General features: G+C 36.3%; 1 protein-coding gene across 1 annotated transcript in view; it reads right to left on the minus strand.

Moving 5' to 3' along the window:
• The window catches only part of LOC146372453 (E3 ubiquitin-protein ligase rnf213-alpha-like), a 76,741-nt gene extending 51,879 nt beyond the window's left edge, over positions 1–24,862 (minus strand). Inside the window, exons 1-25 of the mRNA XM_084953314.1 lie at positions 21,865–24,862; positions 21,099–21,204; positions 20,229–20,347; positions 18,597–19,310; positions 17,503–18,216; positions 16,684–16,977; positions 16,212–16,363; positions 15,982–16,125; positions 15,583–15,782; positions 13,130–13,395; positions 12,752–13,008; positions 12,208–12,399; positions 11,923–12,118; positions 11,052–11,107; positions 10,768–10,927; positions 10,453–10,587; positions 7,943–8,041; positions 7,739–7,861; positions 7,394–7,580; positions 6,908–7,081; positions 6,110–6,262; positions 4,406–5,016; positions 3,860–4,019; positions 3,564–3,781; positions 78–215 (exon numbers count right to left, since the gene is read on the minus strand). Coding sequence (XP_084809440.1) covers positions 78–215; positions 3,564–3,781; positions 3,860–4,019; positions 4,406–5,016; positions 6,110–6,262; positions 6,908–7,081; positions 7,394–7,580; positions 7,739–7,861; positions 7,943–8,041; positions 10,453–10,587; positions 10,768–10,927; positions 11,052–11,107; positions 11,923–12,118; positions 12,208–12,399; positions 12,752–13,008; positions 13,130–13,395; positions 15,583–15,782; positions 15,982–16,125; positions 16,212–16,363; positions 16,684–16,977; positions 17,503–18,216; positions 18,597–19,310; positions 20,229–20,347; positions 21,099–21,198 — 5,562 coding nt within the window. The 5' untranslated portion in view covers positions 21,199–21,204; positions 21,865–24,862. The remainder of the gene's footprint in view (positions 1–77; positions 216–3,563; positions 3,782–3,859; positions 4,020–4,405; positions 5,017–6,109; positions 6,263–6,907; positions 7,082–7,393; positions 7,581–7,738; positions 7,862–7,942; positions 8,042–10,452; positions 10,588–10,767; positions 10,928–11,051; positions 11,108–11,922; positions 12,119–12,207; positions 12,400–12,751; positions 13,009–13,129; positions 13,396–15,582; positions 15,783–15,981; positions 16,126–16,211; positions 16,364–16,683; positions 16,978–17,502; positions 18,217–18,596; positions 19,311–20,228; positions 20,348–21,098; positions 21,205–21,864) is intronic.
• Between the last annotated feature and the right edge of the window lie 179 nt (positions 24,863–25,041).

The following is a 25,041-nucleotide window of genomic DNA, read 5'->3' on the forward strand; positions in this document are numbered from 1 at the left end:
AAACTAATTTTTATTCTAAAACTATTTTTTATTTATTTTGAAATTATACAACATTGACATGTAATTCATTTGTGTACCTTTTTCTGGTTTTGTGCCTTGATAAAATATATTCCCCTTTCATTGATGGATGTAGCCAGAGACAGAGATGAAAATTCAACAGATCCATGGCTTTCTCTAACAGTTGTTAACCAGTCCAGGTGGCGTGAAGTATCCCGCTGAAATGAGACATCAAACAAAACAATTTATGTATTTCTAGGTGGACTAAATGTTTTCATAAATGTCCAATAAAATAACTGAAGATGAGTTAACTGGAAATATGTGTTCCAGATTACGGACATGGTAAATCAAAAGAGATAACCTGAGCAAATACGGGTCTTTCACAAGGTGACATATCAGAGACTGTAGTTTTTCTTTTTATGTACTTGGTTTGTGGCAGTGGTTTAGTAATTATTTTGCTGTATACTGATTTCCAAATAAATCCTTTTATTGAGAAGGCTTCCTTCCCAAAATAATGCCTTAATTTGTGTAATCTACATTATTTGGATTTGCTATTTGACTGCTCCCACTCCTGATGAAGGTGAGGATGAGTAGTATTGTAGCCACTTTGGCATTCAGAATCAGTTAAGTAATAAGAGTGTTATTGTGCCACATTAAATTATATTTGGCAAACCTGAAAGAATTGGGCAAGAGACCCTTTTTAAAGAAGTCATTGTACATGTTCAACAACGGGCCAGCTAAAATTTCTTGGGATTCTCTATAAAACTCAGCACATAAACCGTCTGGTCCCGCTACTTTACTCACAAGCATTTTAAAAAGGAATAATCTTTTTTTAAGATTGAGGAGAGAATTCCATGTTTTTCCACAGTCCAGTTTGCAATCTGTAAATTCAGTGGACTCTTTCAAAAAGCAGCTAAAAACGTATCCTTTTAAATTGACAGTCAGGCTATAGTTTTTCACTTTTTTGGTGTCATTTTATTCCTGGTCTAATGTTTTTTGCATTGTTGGTTTTATTTACAGAGAGATGCCTTTTGATTTTTTGAAAGTCACTCTATAAATAAATAAATGTACTTACTAAGCCCATATAGAAAAGTCTAAGGAGCTTGTAAAGAAAAGCGTCTGGACTTCTTTAAGTTGCTTGAAGATGTTTCACATCTTATCTGAGAAGCTTCTTCAGTTCTAAGGTCACTTGGCGAAGAGCCCCAGATTTAAGCCCTATGGGAGTATCCCCCCAAGAGGGACAATGGACCCCCGTTTGATCCTCTACCTAATCACACGAGCTAAGATGTGAAAATGGGTGTGGGTCACAATCAGCCAAGGTTTTGGGTGAACCCACTGTGCAACGTAGCCCCACCCTATCATGTGATTTCTTTAGGTCACAAGGCCAATAATGTGAGTGGGCGTTAAGGCGTCTGGGAAGGGATCTCAAAACTGGATCATAGATAGCAGACAGTTGGTGTCGTAAACCACCGCCTCTGTTCAAAGATGGTTGTTCACAGTGGACATAGATGGCTTCTATCAGTGCTCTTCCAAACCATCTGAACCAGTTTCTGTCTGAGTGTGAGCTGGTCTGAAGTACACTGATATGTCATACTTGGAGAAGACTCTCCTGAGTTTTTCTGATAAACCGGCTACATAGAGGATGACAACATTGTTGCGTTTGTCTTTCTGATCTTCCCTAGTTGGTGTCTGATCTTCTTTTCTATGCTGACTTGATGAGAGCCCAATTAGGATAATCACATGTTTTAAGAGCTTCCTTTATGTGGGTGTTCCTTCCTTTTCCCTTCAAGGATGCATAAGGATTCCCTTCAAGGATGCATTCCCTCTAATCCTTCAACGAAGGATTAGAGGGAACATTTTCTGCCCGGTGTTGTAGGGTCCTGATTACTCCAAGTTTGTGTTCCAGAGGGTAGTGGGAGTCAAAGAGGAGGTGCTGGTCCGATGGAAACCTCAACTTCAACGTTGAGGTTTCCATTCCCTTCAATGCGCACAGCACAGTCCAGGAATGGCAAACAGTTATCCTTTGTGTCTTCCCTGGTGAGCTTTATGTTTTTATCTACAGCATTGATGTGAGCATTAAAGGATTCTACTTCTTGGGTTTCGATTTTGACCTATGTGTCATCGGACCAGCACCTCCTCTTTGACTCCCACCAACCTCTGGAACACAAACTTGGAGTAATCAGGACCATACAACACCGGGCATAAAATGTTCCCTCTAAGCCCTCCAACACACACATGGCAGGGATAGCTCAGTAGTTCCGGCCCATAATCGGAAGGTCAGGGGTTCAAATCCACTGAACAGCTACCCTGAGGTACCCCTGAGCAAGGTACTGTCCCTACACACTGCTCTCCTGGCGCCTGATTTGCAGCTGCCCACTGCTTTACTGAGTGAATGGATTAAATGCAGAGAGAATAATTTCCCCAAGGGGATCAATAAAGTATACATTATCATTATTATTATTAAAGGAAGCCCTTAAAACATGTGATCTTTGCTGACTCATCAAGTCAGCAAAGATGCACAGAAAAGAAACTTAATAATGTAGTGTATTCTGTACAGTGTAGTGAGGAATGCTCAGACCTCTACATTGGAGTGACCAAACAACCACGTCATAAACGCATGGCACAACATTGAAGAGCCACCTCCACAGGACAAGACTTGGCTTTCTGTCTACATCTAAAGGACAAAGGTCACTCTTTCAAGGATAGGGGTCCATGTCCCTCTTGAAGGACACTCTCCTAGGAGTTAATCTGGGACTCTCCACCAATTGACCTTAGAACTGAAGAAACGTCTTGGATGAGAGGTGAAATGTCTTCAAGCAACTTAAAGAAGTCCAGACGCTTTTCTTTCCAAGTTCCTTAGACCATGATGACCTGGATGACTGAGAACCTTCACAGCCCCATCCATCCATCCATTCGCTTCCGCTTATCCTTTTCAGGGTCGCGGGGGTGCTGGAGCCTATCCCAGCTGTCATAGGGCGAGAGGCATGGTACACCCTGGACAGGTCGCCAGTCTGTCGCAGGGCCAACACACAGGGACAGACAACCATTCGCACTCACATTCACACCTAGTGGCAATTTGAATTATCCAATTAACCTATCCCCACAAGTTGCATGTCTTTGGACGGTGGGAGGAAGCCGAAGTACCCGGAGGGAACCCACGCAAACACGGGGAGAACATGCAAACTCCACACAGAAAGACCCCGGCCTGATGGTGGAATTGAACTCAAGACCTTCTTGCTGTGCGGCAACAGTGCTAACCACCGTGCCACCGTGCTGCCCATTTTTGCAGCTGCCTTCACAGCCCATATAGCAAAATTCATCCACAGTAGTCAGACCGTTCCTTAACTAAATCCAACCTCAGACTACTGATTATATTGTTAATATAGATTAGTATCAGTAATATCTATATTAAGAAATATCTTTTAAATACCCTATGATATTTAAAGGAAGCAAGGTTTTTAATTTTTTAACAGCTTCAGTGATAAATCAGGACATATTCTTAATGTTAGTACTTCTATCCATTAATAGCAGTGATGTTAGTTATATTTCATAAAGGAAGGTCTTACCAGCTTCTTGGGTATATCTTTGTCATTATCAAGTGCCTTCCACAATTTTGCAAGTGACTCATTGAATTTCTGAAAATCAGAATCCTGCTTCAGGTCATACAGCATGGACGAGAAACCAAGGACAGCATCATGAAAGCAGGCCACTCGATCGACATCCATGTCATTTTCTCCAGCAGAGATTGATGCCAGGTCAACAAAAACTTTCAGCTCATTGATATCTGCAGTTACAAGTATTCTTTAGTTGTTATGAAATGCTCTATTTAATTGTTAATGATAAAAAATAGAATCTTCTATACCTTTAAGTTCTTTTTTAATCCACTGGATAAAGTCTTTACTCTGGAGGAATTTTTGAAGACATTCCTTGCGACTGTCTGTAATGCCTTTAAGAATATTTTTTGCATTTATGAAAGCATCATCAATGCAGTTCAGGTTATTTTTCTTGAAGCTGGAGTCATTCTGAAAAATATACAATGATATTAAATCCCACAAAAATGTATTTTATAGAAGAGCATTTATACCCCCAAATAAATGTTTTATGATGGTTGTTTAGATCACGCACATTTCATGTCTGTCATTCTTTTAGAATATTTTACATCTGAGAACAAGATCAAAATGATTTTTAACAGTGTCTGTAGTTCAACATGATCACTAATAGATGATAATTTATCTTAATAACTCAATTATATAATATATATCAAGAATATATTTTCTTCAGCTGAACATGACTGGATTCATCCATCAAAGGAGTCAAAAGTAAGTCAAATGTGAATATTTTGCAGGTAAGGGCTAGAGTTTCTTTCAATTACTTTGTTTTTAATAATATTAAGTAATTTTAAACATACCATTTGCAGCAACTTCTCCAGTACACTGAAGTCCCCTTCTGGACATAGCATGCTTTTGATGTCCTCAATGATTTTGGAAGATTCAACTGCTAGATGAACATCCTGGTATTGCTGAATTTGGTTAACCCTTTCTTTGATCCATGTTCTGTTATCAGATGTGTCTACTCTGCACATGATATCTAAGTCCTTTTTCAAGTCTTCACACTTTCCTTTATAGCCTTCAAAGATGTTGTCAATTTCTTCCAATAGAAGTTCTCCACTCTTTAGACTATCATAAAGCTTTTTGTAATTGTTGTAGCAGCTCTGAAATATTTTGTTGTAGACCTGGTCAAGGGTATAGATTTCTTCATTTCTATCAGTGTTATCTGTATCCGATTGGTCTCTTGATAGCTCCTCCACTTGGTTTTTCCAGCATGTTCTGAAGATCATGCTGTCTTTGATGGCATTCAGTTCTGAAGCCATTTGGCAGGTTGTATCACACAGATTGAAATAAGTGACATTTACAGCTGTAGGAGAGATCAGTCCATCGAGAGTGCGGACCTTCATAAATTCATTCAGTTTCATTGTATCTGTGTTCTGATCAAGCTTTTTGTCCAATCCATTGAAATCAACTGTGGATTAGATGTGGAAAAGATGTAAGCATAAAAATTACTGTGAAAATATAACACCAAAAATTATTTTCCCAGTCCTTTCCTAGTTTAATTATTTCTAGACCCAAAGAGTTCATTATTCACTCTTTCAATATGAAGTAGCAACAGCCTTTTAAGATCAATAGAATTCCTCCTGAATTCGGTCCTTCCAGAGGCTCCTATATGGATCTATTTATTTTTACAGTGTTAAAAAATGAATGTCCACACTTCTAATGAAAAACTACTAAGATATGTTCTGCTTACCCAAAACAATGAATTGGTTCTATAAACATTCAGGGTGAGGTCTTAGAAAAGAGTTTCAGGACACAGCAGAAGCTCTGGCACCACATTGACACCCTTGAACCATCCCAGGCCAAATGCATGCTCATTGTCACATACCCTCTCCCAGTAATATGAACAAGCAAAATAAAACATTCAATTGGAAAATGTCACTGCCGTATCCGACGCAATAAAATCATTCTTTTGTAAATCATGTTAGCATGTTTTATTTAAATGTTCTTCAAAATGTTTGGCTTTTGAAAAGCTAAATTCTATTCCAGGCATAAAAGAACCTGTGCCCACACCTTTCATTGCAAAACTGACATTATGCCTCCTTGGAAAATCCTGAGAATAACTTTATAACACCAAAATGCTGGGACCTTTTCACCAACTGCAAACCGTCGGAGCATCATGAAACAAAAGCTACAGCAAAGAAGACTGCTGAGCAGCTAGAATACTATGTAAGACAAAAATTTAATAACATTCCTCTCCCAAAAGTCCAGCCGCTGGTCTTCTCAGTTCCCAGACATTTACAGACTGTTGTTAAAAGAAGACCAGATGGTGCACAATTTCCCAAATTTTTGAGATGTGTTGCTGCCATCAAATTAAAAATAAGCTAATATTTTTCCTAATATTGTACACTTTCTCAGTGTAAACATTTGATATGTTTTATATCTACTGTAAACAAAATATAGGTTTTGTTTTTTGATTTTATTTACATTTTACAGGGCATCTCAACATTTTTGGAATTTAGTCTGCAAGCTTCTTTTTTTCTCAGTTTGCTAGCACCACCCACCTTTCACATGCTCTGGAACGTCCTGGCACATTTGCAGAAGACTTTTGACCCGCTCCTTTTCAGTATTCACTGCCGCTGCTTCTTCTTCTCTCAGTCTTAGTAATGTTTTCATGTTTTGCTCATCTTTGCAGCGACCATCATCACATAGACCATCTGGAGAAGCATAAACACTTTGATGACCAGAAATATAGATAAATAAGGTAATGCTCCATAATACATAACACCCACTGAAATTTTGTTATCATTTTACTTTCCTGCCACACACACACACACACACACACACACACACACACACACACACACACACACACACACATCTCTTTGTATTTCTGGGTTGTGAATTAAACAGATTAGAAACCATTTATTCAGTAAATATGCAAATATCTTTGTTTACCTAGATTTTATCAAATAGACCATTCAAACTTCTGCTGATTTTATAGAACATTGGCTGTTATTAATTTGTTCGTGGTACTGGGAGCAATAACACGCTTTAAATTTTATGTGAAACTGCAATGTAACTGTAGAGAGTTTATTCATGTAACATCATTTTTAAAATTGCAAATTGTGTTGCTAAATTCAATTGTCTAGATAACTTTCATTTCATACTTTGGGATGTGTTCTAGAAGGTGAAATAATAATAATATTAATAATAATAAAACAAATCAAACACAAAACAACAAAAACCCTTCAGAGGAAAAGAGTAGTGCACAGAAACAATCTGAAGTAGACAAAAGAGTGAAGAAAAGAAAGAGGAATGCTAAGCAGAACTGGCAGAAGTAGATAGATATTCGTATTCACCTGTCTTCAGCAAATCAAGAAATTCACGTTTTCTCTGGAAAATGTGAAGTAGAGCTTTAAACTGAATGTCTCCATTGAGGAACTTTTCTGATACAGATTTGAATGCTGAAGCCCCCAAAGCTATCATGGTTTGTGCTTCATCTGAAAATGATTCAACCAATCCCTCTCTAGCACCTGGAAAACAAGAGTACAAAAACCCAAACACATTTTACTGACTTTTTAGATAAAATAAAATGAAAGTCTGTTTATGGCTTTCTACATTTATTTTCTAAAATTTGTTAAATAGATATACTACACAAATAACACATCCAGCCTTACAAACCCACAGCCTGGCATTTACGTTCACATATTTATGTAAAATATAATATAAACATGAAATGGGCACTACACAGAAATGTGCAATTAATATTATGTTAGAGAGTAACAATAATCTAGACATTAATAAAGAGTAGTAGTACATTTTTTTTTTTCAATTTTAAAGTTTACCTGCCAACTGGAAGATAGTTTTGGCCATGGGCCAGTTCATAAGATACTCAAATATTGAGTCTTCGCCTTGAATGTACTCTCCATTGACTTTGGGCCATGACTCCACCACAACAACAGACATGAGCTTCAGAAACTTTGTGATATTATGTCTTTTCAAAAGATTCAACACCCCTTCACCATATTTATCCTAAGCAGAAAAAAGGGAATAGGTTAATGTGTGTGTGTGTTAATATGAATTTATAACTTTTTCTATTAACCCCCCCCCCCCTCTCAATTTCCATTGAATGTACAATTATATCATGTGAAATTAATAAGCATTTTTCATAATTTTTTTTGAAATCATACCTGGCAAATACGTGCAACTGCCTCCAGTGCACATTTCTCCATTGTGCTGCATAATGATGGACATTTATTGCTCGCCTTTTCCATTGTGGTACAGTATATTCCAATTTGATTTACATGATTTTCCTAGCACACAAGCACATATCATCAATATGTTTTTCAGGTGCACATGCAATGATGATAACTCAAATAAAAATTCATTCTTACATTTTTCAGTTTGCCTTCAAAATCCTTCATGAATGTACTTCTCCAGTTTTTAGTGTGTTCCTCACGACTAAAAGATACTGTCAGGATATCGCTCCATACCTACAAAAAAGATGTGCATTTTAATAGATTATTGCAGTGTCCACTAATAGGCATGTTAACTTGTACTTGATAAAAAAAAGTATGAAAATGTGAAACTCTGAAATTACAGTCCAGGAAACAAAAGACTTAAACTGCTCAAATTTCACAGAAGATTGTCTGATACCACCGCCAATTGCAGTGGCATTAGACTTAGATGCTTGACAGTAACAAGTGGTCCTAGTATTTACTGTTTTTTTTTTTTTTTACTGTATTTACTGTTTGTTTATTGTTTGTTTGTTGCTATATTTAAAATGATAAATGACTTGAAATGATTCTGAAAAAGGAGAGGCAGACAGCTGGGAGTTTGTTTTTCACTTGTAGCATGAAGAAAAAAACTAACTAGGACAGCTATCTTAAAAAGAGACGTGACACATTATTATTCCAGATAGCTGCAATTGTGACGTATTTAGCCTAGAGTACTTAGTGAACTGAAGTGGGCAAATATCAAAAGAACTCCTGTAGGTAAAAAAATTTTTTTCATGAAATTGGTTTGATTTTAGTTCTCTTTTTTCAAAAACTAATTCATAGTTGTAGTTATGTCAGGCTCTTTTTATATGTGTAAAACAATGGCTTAGAGCAGACTGTAAGCCTAAATAAGGATCAAGTCCACACTTGATCCGTACTTTAATGCACCTATCACACATGCTATTCTTGTAGAAAAAAAATTGTATTAATGTGCTTTACTTCACAGAAAATAAATGTGGTATACATTTAATTAAAAACAAAAATGAAACAAAACAAAAGAAATTAAAAGCAAAATGAGACTATTGATGTTCATCTATGTTCATCTATGAAACTACCGGTCAAAAGTTTCAACACATCTTCTCCTTTAATCCCCAAAAGTTGATTCTGTTCATCTGGACGTAATGTTTTCAGTGGGAGAAATGTTTCGTCACTCATCATTAATATCTAGAGAATTTGCATATTAATGATCAAGCAACTGACCTCCCATCCCATTGTTCTTTCAGTGGTGCAGGTTTCAGTCATTATGCAAATGTACTGTTTATAAGACTGGGGAAACCTGCAGTCAGCTGAGACTGAAGAAGTCACTTGGATGAGTGACGAAACGTTTCTCCCACTGAAAACGTCCAGATGAATAAAATTAACTTTTGGGGATTTACTTACCTGGATGATTGAGCATGAATAAAGACCTTCTCCTTTTATGTTTTTTCTTGATTTTCATGACTATTTACATTGTAGATTCTTACTGAAGGCAACAAGACTATGAATGAACACGTGGAATTATGTAGTAAACAAAAAATTGTGAAATAACTCAAAACATGTTTAATATTTTAGGTTTTTCAAAATAGTCATCCTTTGCTTTGATTACTGCTTTGCACACTCTTAGCATTCTCTCTCTGAGCTTCATGAGGTCGTCAACTGAAATGGTTTTCCAACAGTCTTGAAGGAGTTCCCAGAGATGCTGAGCACTTGTTTTGCCTTCACTCTGTGGTCCATCTTATCCCAAATTATCTCGACTGGGTTTAGGTCAGGTGACTGTGGAGGCCAGACCATGGTGCAGCACTCCATCACTCTCCTTCTTGGTCAAATAGCCCTTACACGGCCTAGAGGTGTGTTTGGGGTCATTGTCCTGTTGAAAAATAAATGATGGTCCAAACCGGATGGGATGGAGGATGCTGTGGTAGCCATGCTGGGGTGGTCCTCATGCCAGCCAGTTCCATTGTTGATGGTTTTTGCGACTGCACTTGGGGGCACATTCAAAGTATGAGCAATTATCCAGACTGACTGACCTTCACTTCTCAAAGTAATGATGGACTGTCATTTCTCTTTACTTAGCTGGTTGGTTCTTGCTATAACATTCTAACAGTTTCTAACAGAATTCTAACAGTTGTCAAATAGGGCTGTCAGCTGTGTACCAACCTGACTTCTGCACAACACAACTGATGGTCCCAACCCCATTAAGAAGGCAAGAAATTCCACAAATGAACCCTGACTTGGCACACCTTTGAAGTGAAAACATTTCAGGACTACATCATGAAGCTCACTGAGAGAAGGCAGAGGGTTTGCAGTGCTGTCAACAAAGCAAACGGTGGCTACTCAGAGGAATCTAAAATATAAAACATATTTAGATTTATTTATCTTTTTCTTTCTTTGTTACATAATTCCATATATCTTGCTTCATATATTTGATGTCTTCAGTTTGTATCTACATTGTAGAAAGTAGTAAAAATTAAGACAAACCATTAAATGAGAAGGTGTGTCCAAACCTTTGACTGTTAGTGTACATTGATGTCCTCTTTTTTTGTTTTGTAAGATGAGCTATATCTAAGTGGCTACTGTGCTGATGATCAAAGTGAATTATTTATATGACACCATAACAGAGAACAAGAGCTTACTTAATTTCTACTTACCTTTATTTCATTGGGTACAGAAAAGTGCAAATGATTCCATTCACTGAGCAGTTTATTACTGAAGGTATTTCTTCGCCACTTCCTCATTGTTTCTAATGTCTCCCAAAATGACTCTTCCTGAATTTGCTCTCTTGTCTGTAACAGTTGTAAATTTCTTTATGAGATAAAATAAACTAAACGCTGTCAATGTGAAATCAACAATTACATTTAAGCATTAAAATTTATGTTTTTTTTTAAATTTTGAGGTTTAGCTAAAAGAAACATAAAGACATTTTGCTCATATGGTAGTCCAACCGACTAACAAGCAGTTCTGACCTGGGAATCATTGTGGCCGTAGACCTTGGCTATCAGACAGACTAGGTCAAGGAAGTGGAGAGGAAGGTCAGAGTAATTTGGATCTTTTGTGAAATTGCAGACAGAGCCAAGAAGCATTACTGCAGTTTTCAGGCAACACTCTCCATTTTTGTCATCAAAACTAGAAGAAAACATTACATTGTTGTTTCAGGAAAGACTGCCATCAGCACTGACACTAAAAATCAATATTGATCCTTCTTCAGAGATACTGGGCTATAATGACAAACAGAGGCTTTTTATTGTACCTGTTATTTTGGTGACTTTCTCTTTTGATGACATGGGGTGTCAAATTTATCAGAACCTGTAATCAGAATCATAGTAGATATTTATTGAATATGAAGAGACATAGCTGTTGAAGGCAACAACACACATGCCACTGGACATAAAATCTAGAGTAGCCTTTCAGCATTTTATAAATCAGTGTGGTCTAGGAGAGACTTCAGCTCCTGCTCCTATTCTGAAATTTGTTTTTAGGCTTAGGCTAACATATCATGTGACAAGGGACTTTAGCCAATCACAGGCCTTTGCATATCAGATCAGTTGAGTGCTATAAACAAAACTGACCAAAACGAAACTGCATAATAAAACATTCCTTGGCAGAGGAGGATTATAACCCTGTATTAAATCAAAAGTCAGTGTTGACTTTTATTTTTGATTAACTTTTGGGGTTGCTACTTGTGGTTACTATTATTTTGTTTAATTTTATTTTTAATTATTTATTTTATTTATATATCTTTTGAACACAACACTCAGTCTCTTGTCACATAGCAGACATAAACCCCCTCACAAAAATGAGAAAAAAAAGTTTTCCTTATTAAAAACAGCGACAATCAAAATAATAATTAATAATATTAACTAATTATAAAATGAATTAGTTTAAAATTAATTAGTTAATAATAATTAATTAAACAGTATTATTAATTAATAATTTATTTATATAGAACTGAGGGAAGTTACATATTTATTTTACAACTTAATTTTATATACCTAAGCATTACTTAGTTATGTAATATTAAATATAAGTAAAACTTGTTATTAATATTAATTTTAATTTTCACTTTGCTATTTAAAACTCTGTTTTTATTAAAACAAAATAACTGTTTTAAGAATAAATACCTTGTACATGGGATGAGTTATGCCAGATCTGATGCTGAACTGCAAATAATGAAGAATGTCTAGTAGTTCAACTCTCACTGGACTGGACATGAAGCTCATTAGGTCATCCACCCGTATGAGACACATCCAAGAGTGCACAAGAAGACGATCAATGGCTGCCAGGTATGCATGTTCTTTCATGATCTCAATCCAATTTCTAGTTAAAGGGGTTAGGGTCAGGGCAGATAAATGGGACCAGACAAATTTAATTACATTTTAAAGTCTTTATGGGGGATAAGCACTTACTGTGCGTAGCTGGGTCCTTTGATTCCCCTCAAGCCTCTCCAAGATTCAGATTGTGGATTCAAGACTGGGGTAACTGGCTCAAATGGTTTGCTTTCTCCTCTCAGTAGATGAATCAGAGGGATGACCAAGACCCACTTCTCAATATGGTGTGTTATAGCAGTGTGGCAAAGGTTCTCCAGCGCATCTGCAACTCTGTATAAGTCGAGAGATAAGCAAACATACAAGACCAGCAAAAAATTCACATAACACAGGACAGGAGACATTCATTTTTCCAGATATTTTAACAGGAGCACTACACTGGAAAACCCAGATTGTTTGTTGCACCAAAGTCAAATCAGGTTGATCAGATTATAGGTGACTGGATTCCAAAGTGATGATAAATTGCAGTGTTGTAACTATTGTATGTAAACAAACACATTTTATAATGTTTTAGTAAATTTTAACTTTAAACTGGGTTGTTCTTGTCTCCCATATTATCTTTGTAAAAACACAATCATTGTCACAATCATTGTTTATGGTTAAAAATAAACCACATACTAATTACCTTTTTTTATCTGTCAAAGGATTTGCAAAGTTTTCCCAGAAAATGGCAAACTGGCCCTGCGCCAATTCAGGCAGGCAAAGAAGACTGCATAGAATGGAAAGTTTATCTCTCATGCTGTCCTTCAGATACTTGTTGCAGACAAGCAAACCAATAATCCCTGCATGGAGATTTGGTAGTAAGGATTGTACTGTTTCACTTTTCTTTCTGGCCCCAAGACCAATAATTTCCTCTAGAAACTTTTTTAGAAGGTTTTTAATCTGGAAAAGGCAAAGGGTTAATTTCAGAAAACATTGGAACATTGGAAAACATTCAGTACTTTATCTTATACTGTTGGATTATGGATGTAATATGTTGAAACATAAAACACTTGTTACTTACCTGTTCTGAACCATATGGTAATCTCCATCGTTTTTCTATACCATCATGAAGTAGAGGATGAGTGTATGTATGAATGAACTGTTGCAGCAGGAGAAAGAAGTTTTCTACATTTTGTTCATTCCAGGTTGTGAGAAGATCAGAGATTATTTTTAACATTTCCCAGCCAGCTTGATCTCTCCCTTCCATCACAGTTTTTTTTGCAGTATTCCAGTACCAGGCAGTGTTTAATTTGGGATGGATCATATCATCATATTGATGCCATTCACCTTTGAAGCACAAAATACATCAAGTTTGGTAATGGTTACATTTATTATTCAGTTGATCCATTCATACTATTGTTTTGGCCAATTCCGGGTGCATTTAATGATGATTGATTCTGACTTATTATGTACTGAACATCTTTCATTAAAGCTTAATCCTCTACACTTTTTGGGGCAATATAAGATTAGAACATTTAGGCTTGTGCATATTGAATTTTCATTACCATAGAACTTAATATAGTTTCTACTCCCTAGGTTTCTTTTATTGTGCCTCCCCTTTATTCCGCGTTTTATGTTTAGTCTTTCTTGTCTCTATGTTCGTGCATCCCCTGTGTCCAGACCATCCCTTTGTCTCCCCAGTCGGTCCTGTCTCGTTGTCTCAGTCTTTCCTCTGCCTGTTGTTATGTTGTTCTATGTGCTGTGTGTTCCTTTGTATTTTCCAGGTCCTAGCTTCTAGTTCCCAGGTTTCTAGTTTGTTTTGGTCTTAGTTTTTAGTTTTAGGGCTATGTTTTCTTATTTCTGGTATTTGAGTTTTGCCACAGCATAATAAAGCTGCCTCTTTTAGTTTACCCCTTTTTGTTCATGAGTCCTACGTTTGAGTCCTCTTCCTGCCTGAAGGGCTGTGCGATATGACCAAAGTCTCATATCCCAATATAAGACATCTATTGTCCCGATAACGATATATATCACAAAATAGTACATTTTATCTTATTCTGTGAATCTTCGCAACTCGATTTGTGTGAAGTGTTTTCAGCAGGGCTTCGTGTACCTGGAGTTGAGTATGACCCATGCATGAAACGATATAGTTTTAGATATAAGTTGTATGGGCCGCCATTTTCTTTGTCAATATTTATTACATGGCATGCTGCAGGGAAATGCCTGTTCTAACGTTTGAATCTAAGGTTTATTTTGAGCACCTGACAGCTCTTTTTTGCTTGTCATCCGTAAACTCTCTTGATACTCTTTCATGTGATTCTTGTGTAGGTGGTAGCAACATTTTTTTGCCGTAAACAGTGTAGTTTGCGACACCACGAAACAAACGATAGCGTATAATATGAGAAAGAAGTTTTAATTTCTTCATCCAATATATTTTGTCATATTGCACAGCCCTACTGCCTGCCACAAGTTACATGACAGGTTTAGATCTAAGGTTATAGAGAGAATAAGCCACAGCCCTACATGATAAAATCAGTCCTAACCTGATTTTCACTCACTGATTGAATCACAAGTTAGATCTGGTGGTCCATGACAATGTAAAACATATTACACTTATTTTCAGATCTTTTTGTGGTTGTCATTTTTTTGTTTCCTGTTGCTATCAGAAAGGTTGGGTCTCTGGCTTTTGATTTGAGGATGTACATTTTCTGCTATAACTGTGGTGCAGTGAGACCAATGAAGTCACTGTGGTGAGCTGGTTTTGTGAATGAAAAATGAATGAATGAATAAAAGCTCACTGACATTATTTTTGCTCCTGTTGCTGCTTAAAAATAGGGAGTACGCGGTAAAGCAGGTCATCTACTAAAATTGGTGGTTCAGTCCCTGGCTTCTCCCACCTTCGGTGTGCATGCCTAAATATCCTTGGGCAAGACACTGAACCCCAAGTTGCTCCCCGAAGTGTTCATCAGAGTGTAAATATGTGTGAATGTTAGAGAGAAAGCATTTAAATTTAGAAAAACGGTGCCTGTATGAATGGGTGTCAATGGGTGAATTAGGCATGTAGATAAAGCGCTTTCAGTGCTAAAATTCATCAAATTCTCAATCTAATGAATATCTTACATATAGTTAGCAAACTATCAAGGAAGACTTTACTGAGGAGAGAATATGTGCAAATTGTGGTTCTAGTGTCAACAACTGACTGCAGAAGAGGGTTCGTTACAATAAAACCATACACTCACAGACAGTAAAAATAGTATAAACATCTCTCCAGTGAAAATGTCTGCTGTTTGACTAAGTTAGACCAAAGGTTGCCTCCTTCCTTACTTGGAGATTAGCAGTTGATGGAGGTGAAAAAGGGTTTGCTCTCTTGTGGATGTGACATCATCAAAGCAGACTGTTTTCTTAGTATAGGTCTAAAAATTGGGCATACATTAAAGCCCACTATTGAATCATTGTTTTTCTCAGTTTTTTTGCATTTATTAAATACAGTAATTAAATCTAATATTTGCTAAATCTGTATTAATAAGATGAATTCACCTTCTCTTGTTAAAAGCCCTTGTTTGATCGACAGGCATCTGTTGATTAAGTCATTTTTCTCTTCCTGGTAGATGACCTCATAAATGAACTCCTTTTTACTGTGCTTGTAAACTGCATATTTGTAGGGTATACTCTCATGAAGTTTTTCCTTGGGAATTTTAACATGTCTTTCAACAAGATATCTCTTATCTCCGAGAGACCTATTAAACAGAAAGTTATTGTTAGAGATGGGACATACAGATGACAAACAATCTAATAATTCGATAGAAGCTAATATAATTTCTATACTGGCAAAAATAGGAATATTTAATCACATCTAAATTCACTCTCGCTGATTTTCCGTGGAGAATAAAAAAAAACATTGTTTTTGAACAAACAAATAACAACAATAAGTTATACCTAGGGAACATTGCGATCGAACCATCCCAGCTTCCTAACAGTGCAGCAGATTTTAACACAACAACGTCTTTCTCTGGATCCCAGTGAAAGTCTTTAGAAACGACAACGTGAAAATACACAGATATTCCTTCACTGACTGATGAACTGGAATAACAGGAAAGAGGCAAATAAATAATTTGATGGTTAAAAATATGAACTCAAATATGTATATTCTACATCCTGTTACTTACTTTTGTGGTCTCTGATGGTCCACTTGGACATCACTATGATGGGGAGGGCAGGGTGAAGTTGGTGGCCTAGAGCCAACTACATCTCTGTTGCCTCGTTGCTGTTCTTTTGCCAGATGTGCACCTGTGTCCTTATTTGAGTTAGTGGAAGTAGCCTTATAAATGTAAAAAAAAATATTTAAAAAAAACAAACAAACCAGTTTTATTTCTTATTTTATATACTGTATGAGTAAAAGAAAATAAAACTTAAGTCCTACAAGAGTCTGATTGGTAGTCAGAAAAATATGTTTAATGTAGAGTGACAATATGTCGATTTTCACCTTCTACTTATGAAAATGGATAAATTGGTTTCAGATCGGAAAAAAACATTTCATAAATGTTACAATTTAAAAATCTTTTCCCTCATGTTATAATTTTGCGGGTTTGTATTAAACTCAGTTTGTCAGTTAAAACTCTGTATTTGTCTTCATAATACCTCAGTGTTTTTGGTGGTGTCCTTTGTTACCGGCGTTGTGGAAACAGATAGGTTTGTTTCAGGTGTTGCCTTACTGCGTAATTCAGAGTCACTTTCAGTAGTCACAGCAAGATGTCCCTCTTTCTTATTACAAGACTCTATACCTTGAGGGAGAGTAGCTAATTTACTTTCTAGCTGTGTCTGCAGAAGGGATGTGGATCTGCTTCCATTTTCTGCTTCAACTTGGGTTGCAATGTTGTCTGGTGTTGTAGAATGCTCTCTGTCTGGCTGTGATTCAGCAGCAGCCAATTGTACCTAAAGAATAGCTACAGAGTTAGTTCACCAAATACCTATTAAAATTTTTAAGTATTTATTGAGATAGGGTTTCTCTGGAAGCAGAGCTTACACAGTTTTTGTAGTTAATCCTAATAACATGTTATCTCTAATACACACAGAGTTGTGCCACTTTTTAGTTCAAACATGATGTTTGTCTTTGCAAACTCATAACTAAAGGGAACCAGTAAGTTAGTCCACTGTCTGAACAAGACAAACAGGACATTGTGGAAGCTGAACTTGAAGGTCCGGAGAAACCGGTTCTTGTATTTTTGAGACGTTTTTTACTGCAGTTGAAGTTTAGTGTGAAACAAGCAGACAAAACAATGTTTTACTTCCAGAAAGAAAAATCTGTGGTTTCCTGTTTAACTATTGCTGGATAAATATATTCCTTAATAAATGATTTGTTTTGTTATAAAATTCAATATTTTCTCCTCATACTATGATTTTGCATTTCTGTATAAAATTTGGTTTGAGGTTAAAACTCTGTATTTGACTTCATAATACCTCAGTGTCTTTGCTGGTGTCCTTTGTTACTGGGCTGGGTCTTGAAGACTTCTCTGCATTTGTGGTATTTTGATCATCTGAATAACACGTCTCATCTCCTACTTGGTCTTTTTTCCTGTCAGCCTGTTTTGTGAACGTATTTTGATCTGTGTTCATGGAGTTTTTAGTATCAGCTGACTTCCGAGAGAGATTTTGAATCTCATGAGATGTTGTCTTGTTTTTATCTTGGTGTGGGGCAGGCTGTGTTGCTGCCTTGGCTTCTTTTAATATGTCCTCAGATGATTCAGGGACAGTAGACTCAGCTTCTTTGGTTATTGGGGAATCTTTGGAGTTAGACAAGGGCCCAGAATGAACATCACTTCGCTTGTCAGAAGGAATTTGATATGGATCCGGGGTGTCATCTTTGTCTATATCTGATGACTCCCTTGTTTGATGTGCTGGTATTTTACTGTGGGCAGATGTAGCGGAGGGTGTTGTTTTAGGAACAGACAGGTTTGTTTCAGGTGTTGCCTCACTGCATGAGTCCGAGTTAATTTCAGCAGCCACAGCATTTTGCTTCTGTTTCTCCTCACAAGCTGCTAGTTCACTGTCAAACTGTGTCTGGTGAAGAGATGAGGATGCACTCTCATTTTCCACTGTGGCTGGGTCTGTACTGCTATCTGATGATGCAGCACCTTTGCTGTCCAGCTCAGAATCATCAGTAGCCAACTGTCCCTGAAAAAAATTACACAGTTAGTTCAGGAAATACCATTTCAAATTGATAAATATTTTTTGGAGACAAGATTTCACTGGAAGCAGAAATGCCAGCGTTCATCTTTTCAAACTGAACTTGAAAGAGCTGCAAAATCTTGTTCCTCTATTTTTAAAAGCTTTACTACAGTTGATAAGTTTGGTGCAAATCAGGCAAAACATTGTTCTATTTTCAGAAAGAGGATAGTTTTATTTTCTGTTTTAATATTGCTACATGACTAGACTACATTTCTCATTACATTATATTGTAATTATAAAATGTTAACTTTTTATTTGTGTTACTGTTTTGCATTTTGTGTAAAATTCAGCTTGAGGTTAAAACTCTGTATTTGACTTCATAATACCTCAGTGTCTTTGCTGGTGTCCTTTGTTACTGGGCTGGGTCTTGAAGACTTCTCTGAATTTGTGGTATTTTGATCATCTGAATAACACGTCTCATCTCCTACTTGGTCTTTTTTCCTGTCAGCCTGTTTTGTGAACGTATTTTGATCTGTATTCATGGAGTTTTTAGTATCAGCTGACTTCCGAGAGAGATTTTGAATCTCATGAGATGTTGTCTTGTTTTTATCTTGGTGTGGGGCAGGCTGTGTTGCTGCCTTGGCTTCTTTTAATATGTCCTCAGATGATTCAGGGACAGTAGACTCAGCTTCTTTGGTTGTTGGGGAATCTTTGGCGTTAAATAAGGGTCCAGAATGAACATCACTTCGCTTGTCAGAAGGAATTTGATATGGATCCGGGGTGTCATCTTTGTCTATATCTGATGAATCCCTTGTTTGATGTGCTGGTATTTTACTGTGGGCAGATGTAGCGGAGGGTGTTGTTTTAGGAACAGACAGGTTTGTTTCAGGTGTTGCCTCACTGCATGAGTCCGAGTTAATTTCAGCAGCCACAGCATTTTGCTTCTGTTTCTCCTCACAAGCTGCTAGTTCACTGTCAAACTGTGTCTGGTGAAAAGATGAGGATGCACTCTCATTTTCCACTGTGGCTGGGTCTGCATTGCTATGTGATGATGCAGCACCTTTGCTGTCCAGCTCAGAATCATCAGTAGCCAACTGTCCCTGAAAAAAACTACACAGTTAGTTCAGGAAATACCATTTCAAACTGATAATTTCTAGAAGCAGAAATTAAACACTTTTTGTATTACTGTGCTATAAAAGGGTAGAGAGATGGGAGGCTAATGCAAACAGCAGAGACACATTTGAAGTTAACAAAAAGCAGGTCTTTAATGTGGCTTTTCATGTTCTGATGAAAGTCCAGAACATAAAAATTACAACTTTAAAAAAGAACAGGAGGAAATAAGCACATGCTGTGTTGTGTGACAAAACAAAGCAAACAGTCAAATACAGGGTACAGAGACACAAACAATTTAATCAGGGGAAGAGAGGACACAGGGGTAATAAGACACAGCTGAATGTAATCAGCGTAGACGAATAAAGCTCAAAGCAGGACACAAGAGACAATAACTTGCAAAGTAATACAGGAAGTAACATAGAACTAAACACAGAAGCAAGAAACACACACTTAACACAATACAGGGGAACACTAGGGAAGGCAAGAATAACATGTAAATTCTAAACACTAACAGAAAGTAGCAAAAACTAAGGATCCTAAAAGACTAAACGTAATACTGAGTCAAAATAAAACCAATCAAAAAATGCCTAGCAAGTACATAACTCAAAAGAAATTCAAACAAAAGTCAAACTCATAACTCTGGAATGACTGTACAGTAATTAGAGTTAATCCAATTAGATCTTGGTACAATAAAATAACCAAGGCAGAGGGAAAAAGAAACACCACCAATTACAATTATAAAATTCAGAAAACCCTTAAATAGGAGCAAACCTGGGTTCTTGTGCTCAAAGTACAAACACCAGTCAAAGCTAAACTTGGAAGGTTTGCAAAAGGATTTTCTTGTATTTTTAATAGCTTGTTTACTGCTCTAGATAATCTTGGTGTAAAACAGTATTTTTTTTTACCTGTATTTGGGTGGTGTTTTCCTTTATACCTTTATCTTCTTTTGGAGCCTGGTCTTGAGCCTCCTTTTGGCTTTTCTCCTTGGCTGTGGTTGAAATTTTATGTGTCGATGTGGCACCATCTGTTTAACAATTATTTTTATGTAAGTTTTATATATATCTATTCAGAGTGAACATGGCATTGGAGATGATCCAGTTTTTTTCCTTATTCATATGACCATGACCTTTGACCACGAAGCATTACATTTTCAAATGCTATAATTTGTTATCTTTACCCAGTGATTAACTGAATCGAGCAAATTGGACTGATATCTTTGGCTTGTATAAGCTGTAAAACTTTTTTAAGATTTTAAGATGTATTCCTGTGGTGTGTTATTTTGTGAAACTTTCTGGCATCATTGGGATGTCATAGGGTGTTGTACTGAAAAATAAAAGTGTCTTGTACAGCTCTCCATGCCCTATCGTATGATATATTACTTGATATGGTTTTCAGAGTCAATTTTGACAACAATGAAAGTTAAGATCAAATGCTTGGCCAACCTAGGTCCTTTAAGACCTAGTATATTGCTGTGAAGTTGGAAGACAATCCATAAAAAATTGGGGGTATTATGAAGTTCTCACCAAATTTTAAATAATGAAAACTGTGGACGGTATACTGTTAACAAACAGACAAACAAACAAAACTGATTACATACGCCCTCCCTTTGGGGGAAGAACAATGGAAATGACGATACTTGTGTTTCAGACGATTATCAGAACACTGTGTCATTTTCATTCTAGTTAAACATCCACCTACCGTACTGTTTTATGGTTGCAAATGAACTCCTTGAACTAGGGTTAATATAAGTTGTACTATTACGACAGGAAACTTACCTTGAGCCTTTTTTTGAGACAAAAGAAATAACTTGTAGCCACATTCAGGGCAGAATTTAAATGTCCTGTCCACTTGAGTTCCACATTCAGGGCAAAACATGATTGCCTGAAAAAAATAACATTATAAATGACAGAAACATTGTAATGCCCTTGAGCATCGTAGGTATAATTCAAGCTCTTTCAAAAACTGTTTTACCAAACTGATTGATATCATCTTATCTTCTGTATGTTGTAATAAGTTAAATAGGCGGCAGTGTTGAGGAATTTAAAACATTGAATCTGTGTTAACATTGTTGTCCGTCAACAATTTACAGTGACATGATTTTAATGTCAGACTTTAAATACTGCTACACTGCACACATTATTGAAAATAATGCATTTCTATATTTTGACATATTCAATGTGATAACAGAAGATGTGAGTGCGTATATTTATTTAAACAGTCGATAGCCCAATGACTGTCATGGCTGGTTGTTATTTTCTTATACTGGTAGTGTTTAGGGAGTCTTAGCACACAAAAATTAAAGCTCCATAATGTTCATTTGTTGGTGAGAGCTTTGAAAACATGTGACTTTTATGTTTATTATTGAAGTAGTTTAAAGTGGTGATGTTCTGTACTGTTGTAAAAGGTGTAAAAGAGGGAGAGATTTCTGGAAGAGGGTGGACAAGGTCTGATAATATTTAGTATTACAGACACAATACTTGAACCTCGGGCATGTCCCAGTGCATTATTATTATCTGTAAGAATAGTTGTTAGATGTCCTACCGTGTTTGTTCTTCTTCCTTACATTGTCAGCAGTCAGCTCTGTGTGAGCATTGGTGATAAAGAATATAGCTTAACCGTTCCCATATTTACTTTCATTTTCATTTACAGTGAAAGGTGTGGCTGTTTTTCAAATCATGCAATCGACAGATAAATAATCACACAGACTCAAAAGATCTGTCTTGACACTGTTTTCAGTCATACCCCCAAAATATTTTTGGGGTAATATTTTTATCAGATATGACAAAAAAATAAAAATAAATAAATAAATAAAAACAAACCCAGTCAACAAGATTGTAGAGTTAGACTTAAGTTAAAGTTATTTAAACAACACTATATGCATTATTAAAATAATATGCATAGCAAGAAGAAAACGTAGCTTTATTGTTTGACACATTCAGTGTAGTAACAAAAAGTTTGTAGGGGTCCATGTAAGTTAACAGCATGCCTAAGTGTCTAAGTGCTGCCTGCTAATAACACAGGAATTGCCAACTCACTCCTCTTCAGATATTCTACACCTTACAACCCACCCAAATACAAGGTGAATCCCACCTGCCAAATTATTTTATGTGGCCCACAGGAAGTTAAAAGCAATAAAATTACCATAGTTTGTGTGCAAAACTACATGTCCCACAATGAATCTTTTGTGTCCTACGTAATGACAGCATCTGCCTCCCGATGGCAGTATTTCAACAGCAGTGCGTTTTAGAGCGGTTTTCTGTGGAAGCTTGTTTCCACCTCTGAATTTGAAAAAAAAAAAAAAAGAGAGACAAAGGAGAAAATCTTGCCATCCAGAAGCCAAAATTTCAGGTCAGTGTCTCAACGCTTTGATTTTAGTATCTCAAAATGTCAACTTACTAACTCAAACGTCTGAGAAAATAAGTCAAATAACTTTTGAGATACTAACCTGAAATTGGCTCTCTCCCAATCAGGAAAATGTTTTTTTGTTTTTGTTTTTTTCCCCCAGTGGCAGAAACAATAGCTTCTATAGTTTTCAGTCAAGTCATTGAGTTTCAAAAAGAAAAAGGAATATCAGCAACACCAAAATGTTGATGCATTGGAAAAGCAATTTAAGACAGAGCAAATGCTTGTTTGTGCTAAAGGGAAACATGCTGGTATGTCTTCTTTGCTATGAGCCCATGCTGGTGCTTGGGGAATACAGTTGATGCCAGCACTTTGAAACCTTTAGTTTTACAAGCATAGATCCAAGTATGCTAATCTTAGGCATCAAGAAAATAAACAGAAGGCCCAAGAATTAAAATATAGTTTGCAATCTTGTTGTCACATTACTTGTTATTAGAGGGGCACTGTGAAATTCTGTCTGTATCACACATTTGACCAGAAATTGTAAAAGCCTGAGTAGTAAGAAATGTGTTTTGTTATCAACAATAGACTTTATATAGCTTACTGGGGTCACAGAGTTATTTTCACTTTCATTTACAGTAATGGTGGGGCTGATTCATAATTTTAACTTGCCTTTCTTATACTCAAAGCTTGATCCAGACTTTTCTCTTTGCAAAAGAAATTAGAAATTGCTTTATAAAAAAAATTATAGCTGCATTTAAAAAAAAATCTTGCACAATGTTTTATTTTATGTATTTTATGAAATTAATTTAGGCCATCTTGTATTATGTAGTAGCATTTAACAGTTAAAAAGACTTATTTAGATTCATAATGTTTGTCTTTTTATCTTTAAATTACAATACAGGACATGGTGATTAGGGATATGCAGAAGTTAAGAAGGAAGTATACAGTTAGGTCAAATGCTGTTACAGATTACCAATTTATATTGTAATAAAAGATGAATAAAACACATCTGATAATATTTAGTATTACAGACACAATACTTGAACCTCGGGCATGTCCCAGTGCATTATTATTATCTGTAAGAATAGTTGTTAGATGTCCTACCGTGTTTGTTCTTCTTCCTTACATTGTCAGCAGTCAGCTCTGTGTGAGCATTGGTGATAAAGAATATAGCTTAACCGTTCCCATATTTACTTTCATTTTCATTTACAGTGAAAGGTGTGGCTGTTTTTCAAATCATGCAATCGACAGATAAATAATCACACAGACTCAAAAGATCTGTCTTGACACTGTTTTCAGTCATACCCCCAAAATATTTTTGGGGTAATATTTTTATCAGATATGACAAAAAAATAAAAATAAATAAATAAATAAAAACAAACCCAGTCAACAAGATTGTAGAGTTAGACTTAAGTTAAAGTTATTTAAACAACACTATATGCATTATTAAAATAATATGCATAGCAAGAAGAAAACGTAGCTTTATTGTTTGACACATTCAGTGTAGTAACAAAAAGTTTGTAGGGGTCCATGTAAGTTAACAGCATGCCTAAGTGTCTAAGTGCTGCCTGCTAATAACACAGGAATTGCCAACTCACTCCTCTTCAGATATTCTACACCTTACAACCCACCCAAATACAAGGTGAATCCCACCTGCCAAATTATTTTATGTGGCCCACAGGAAGTTAAAAGCAATAAAATTACCATAGTTTGTGTGCAAAACTACATGTCCCACAATGAATCTTTTGTGTCCTACGTAATGACAGCATCTGCCTCCCGATGGCAGTATTTCAACAGCAGTGCGTTTTAGAGCGGTTTTCTGTGGAAGCTTGTTTCCACCTCTGAATTTGAAAAAAAAAAAAAAAGAGAGACAAAGGAGAAAATCTTGCCATCCAGAAGCCAAAATTTCAGGTCAGTGTCTCAACGCTTTGATTTTAGTATCTCAAAATGTCAACTTACTAACTCAAACGTCTGAGAAAATAAGTCAAATAACTTTTGAGATACTAACCTGAAATTGGCTCTCTCCCAATCAGGAAAATGTTTTTTTGTTTTTGTTTTTTTCCCCCAGTGGCAGAAACAATAGCTTCTATAGTTTTCAGTCAAGTCATTGAGTTTCAAAAAGAAAAAGGAATATCAGCAACACCAAAATGTTGATGCATTGGAAAAGCAATTTAAGACAGAGCAAATGCTTGTTTGTGCTAAAGGGAAACATTCTGGTATGTCTTCTTTGCTATGAGCCCATGCTGGTGCTTGGGGAATACAGTTGATGCCAGCACTTTGAAACCTTTAGTTTTACAAGCATAGATCCAAGTATGCTAATCTTAGGCATCAAGAAAATAAACAGAAGGCCCAAGAATTAAAATATAGTTTGCA

The sequence above is a fragment of the Perissodus microlepis genome, chromosome 15 (genome assembly GCF_051167445.1).
Source record: "Perissodus microlepis isolate ML-2025 ecotype Zambia chromosome 15, ASM5116744v1, whole genome shotgun sequence".
NCBI lineage: Eukaryota > Metazoa > Chordata > Actinopteri > Cichliformes > Cichlidae > Perissodus > Perissodus microlepis.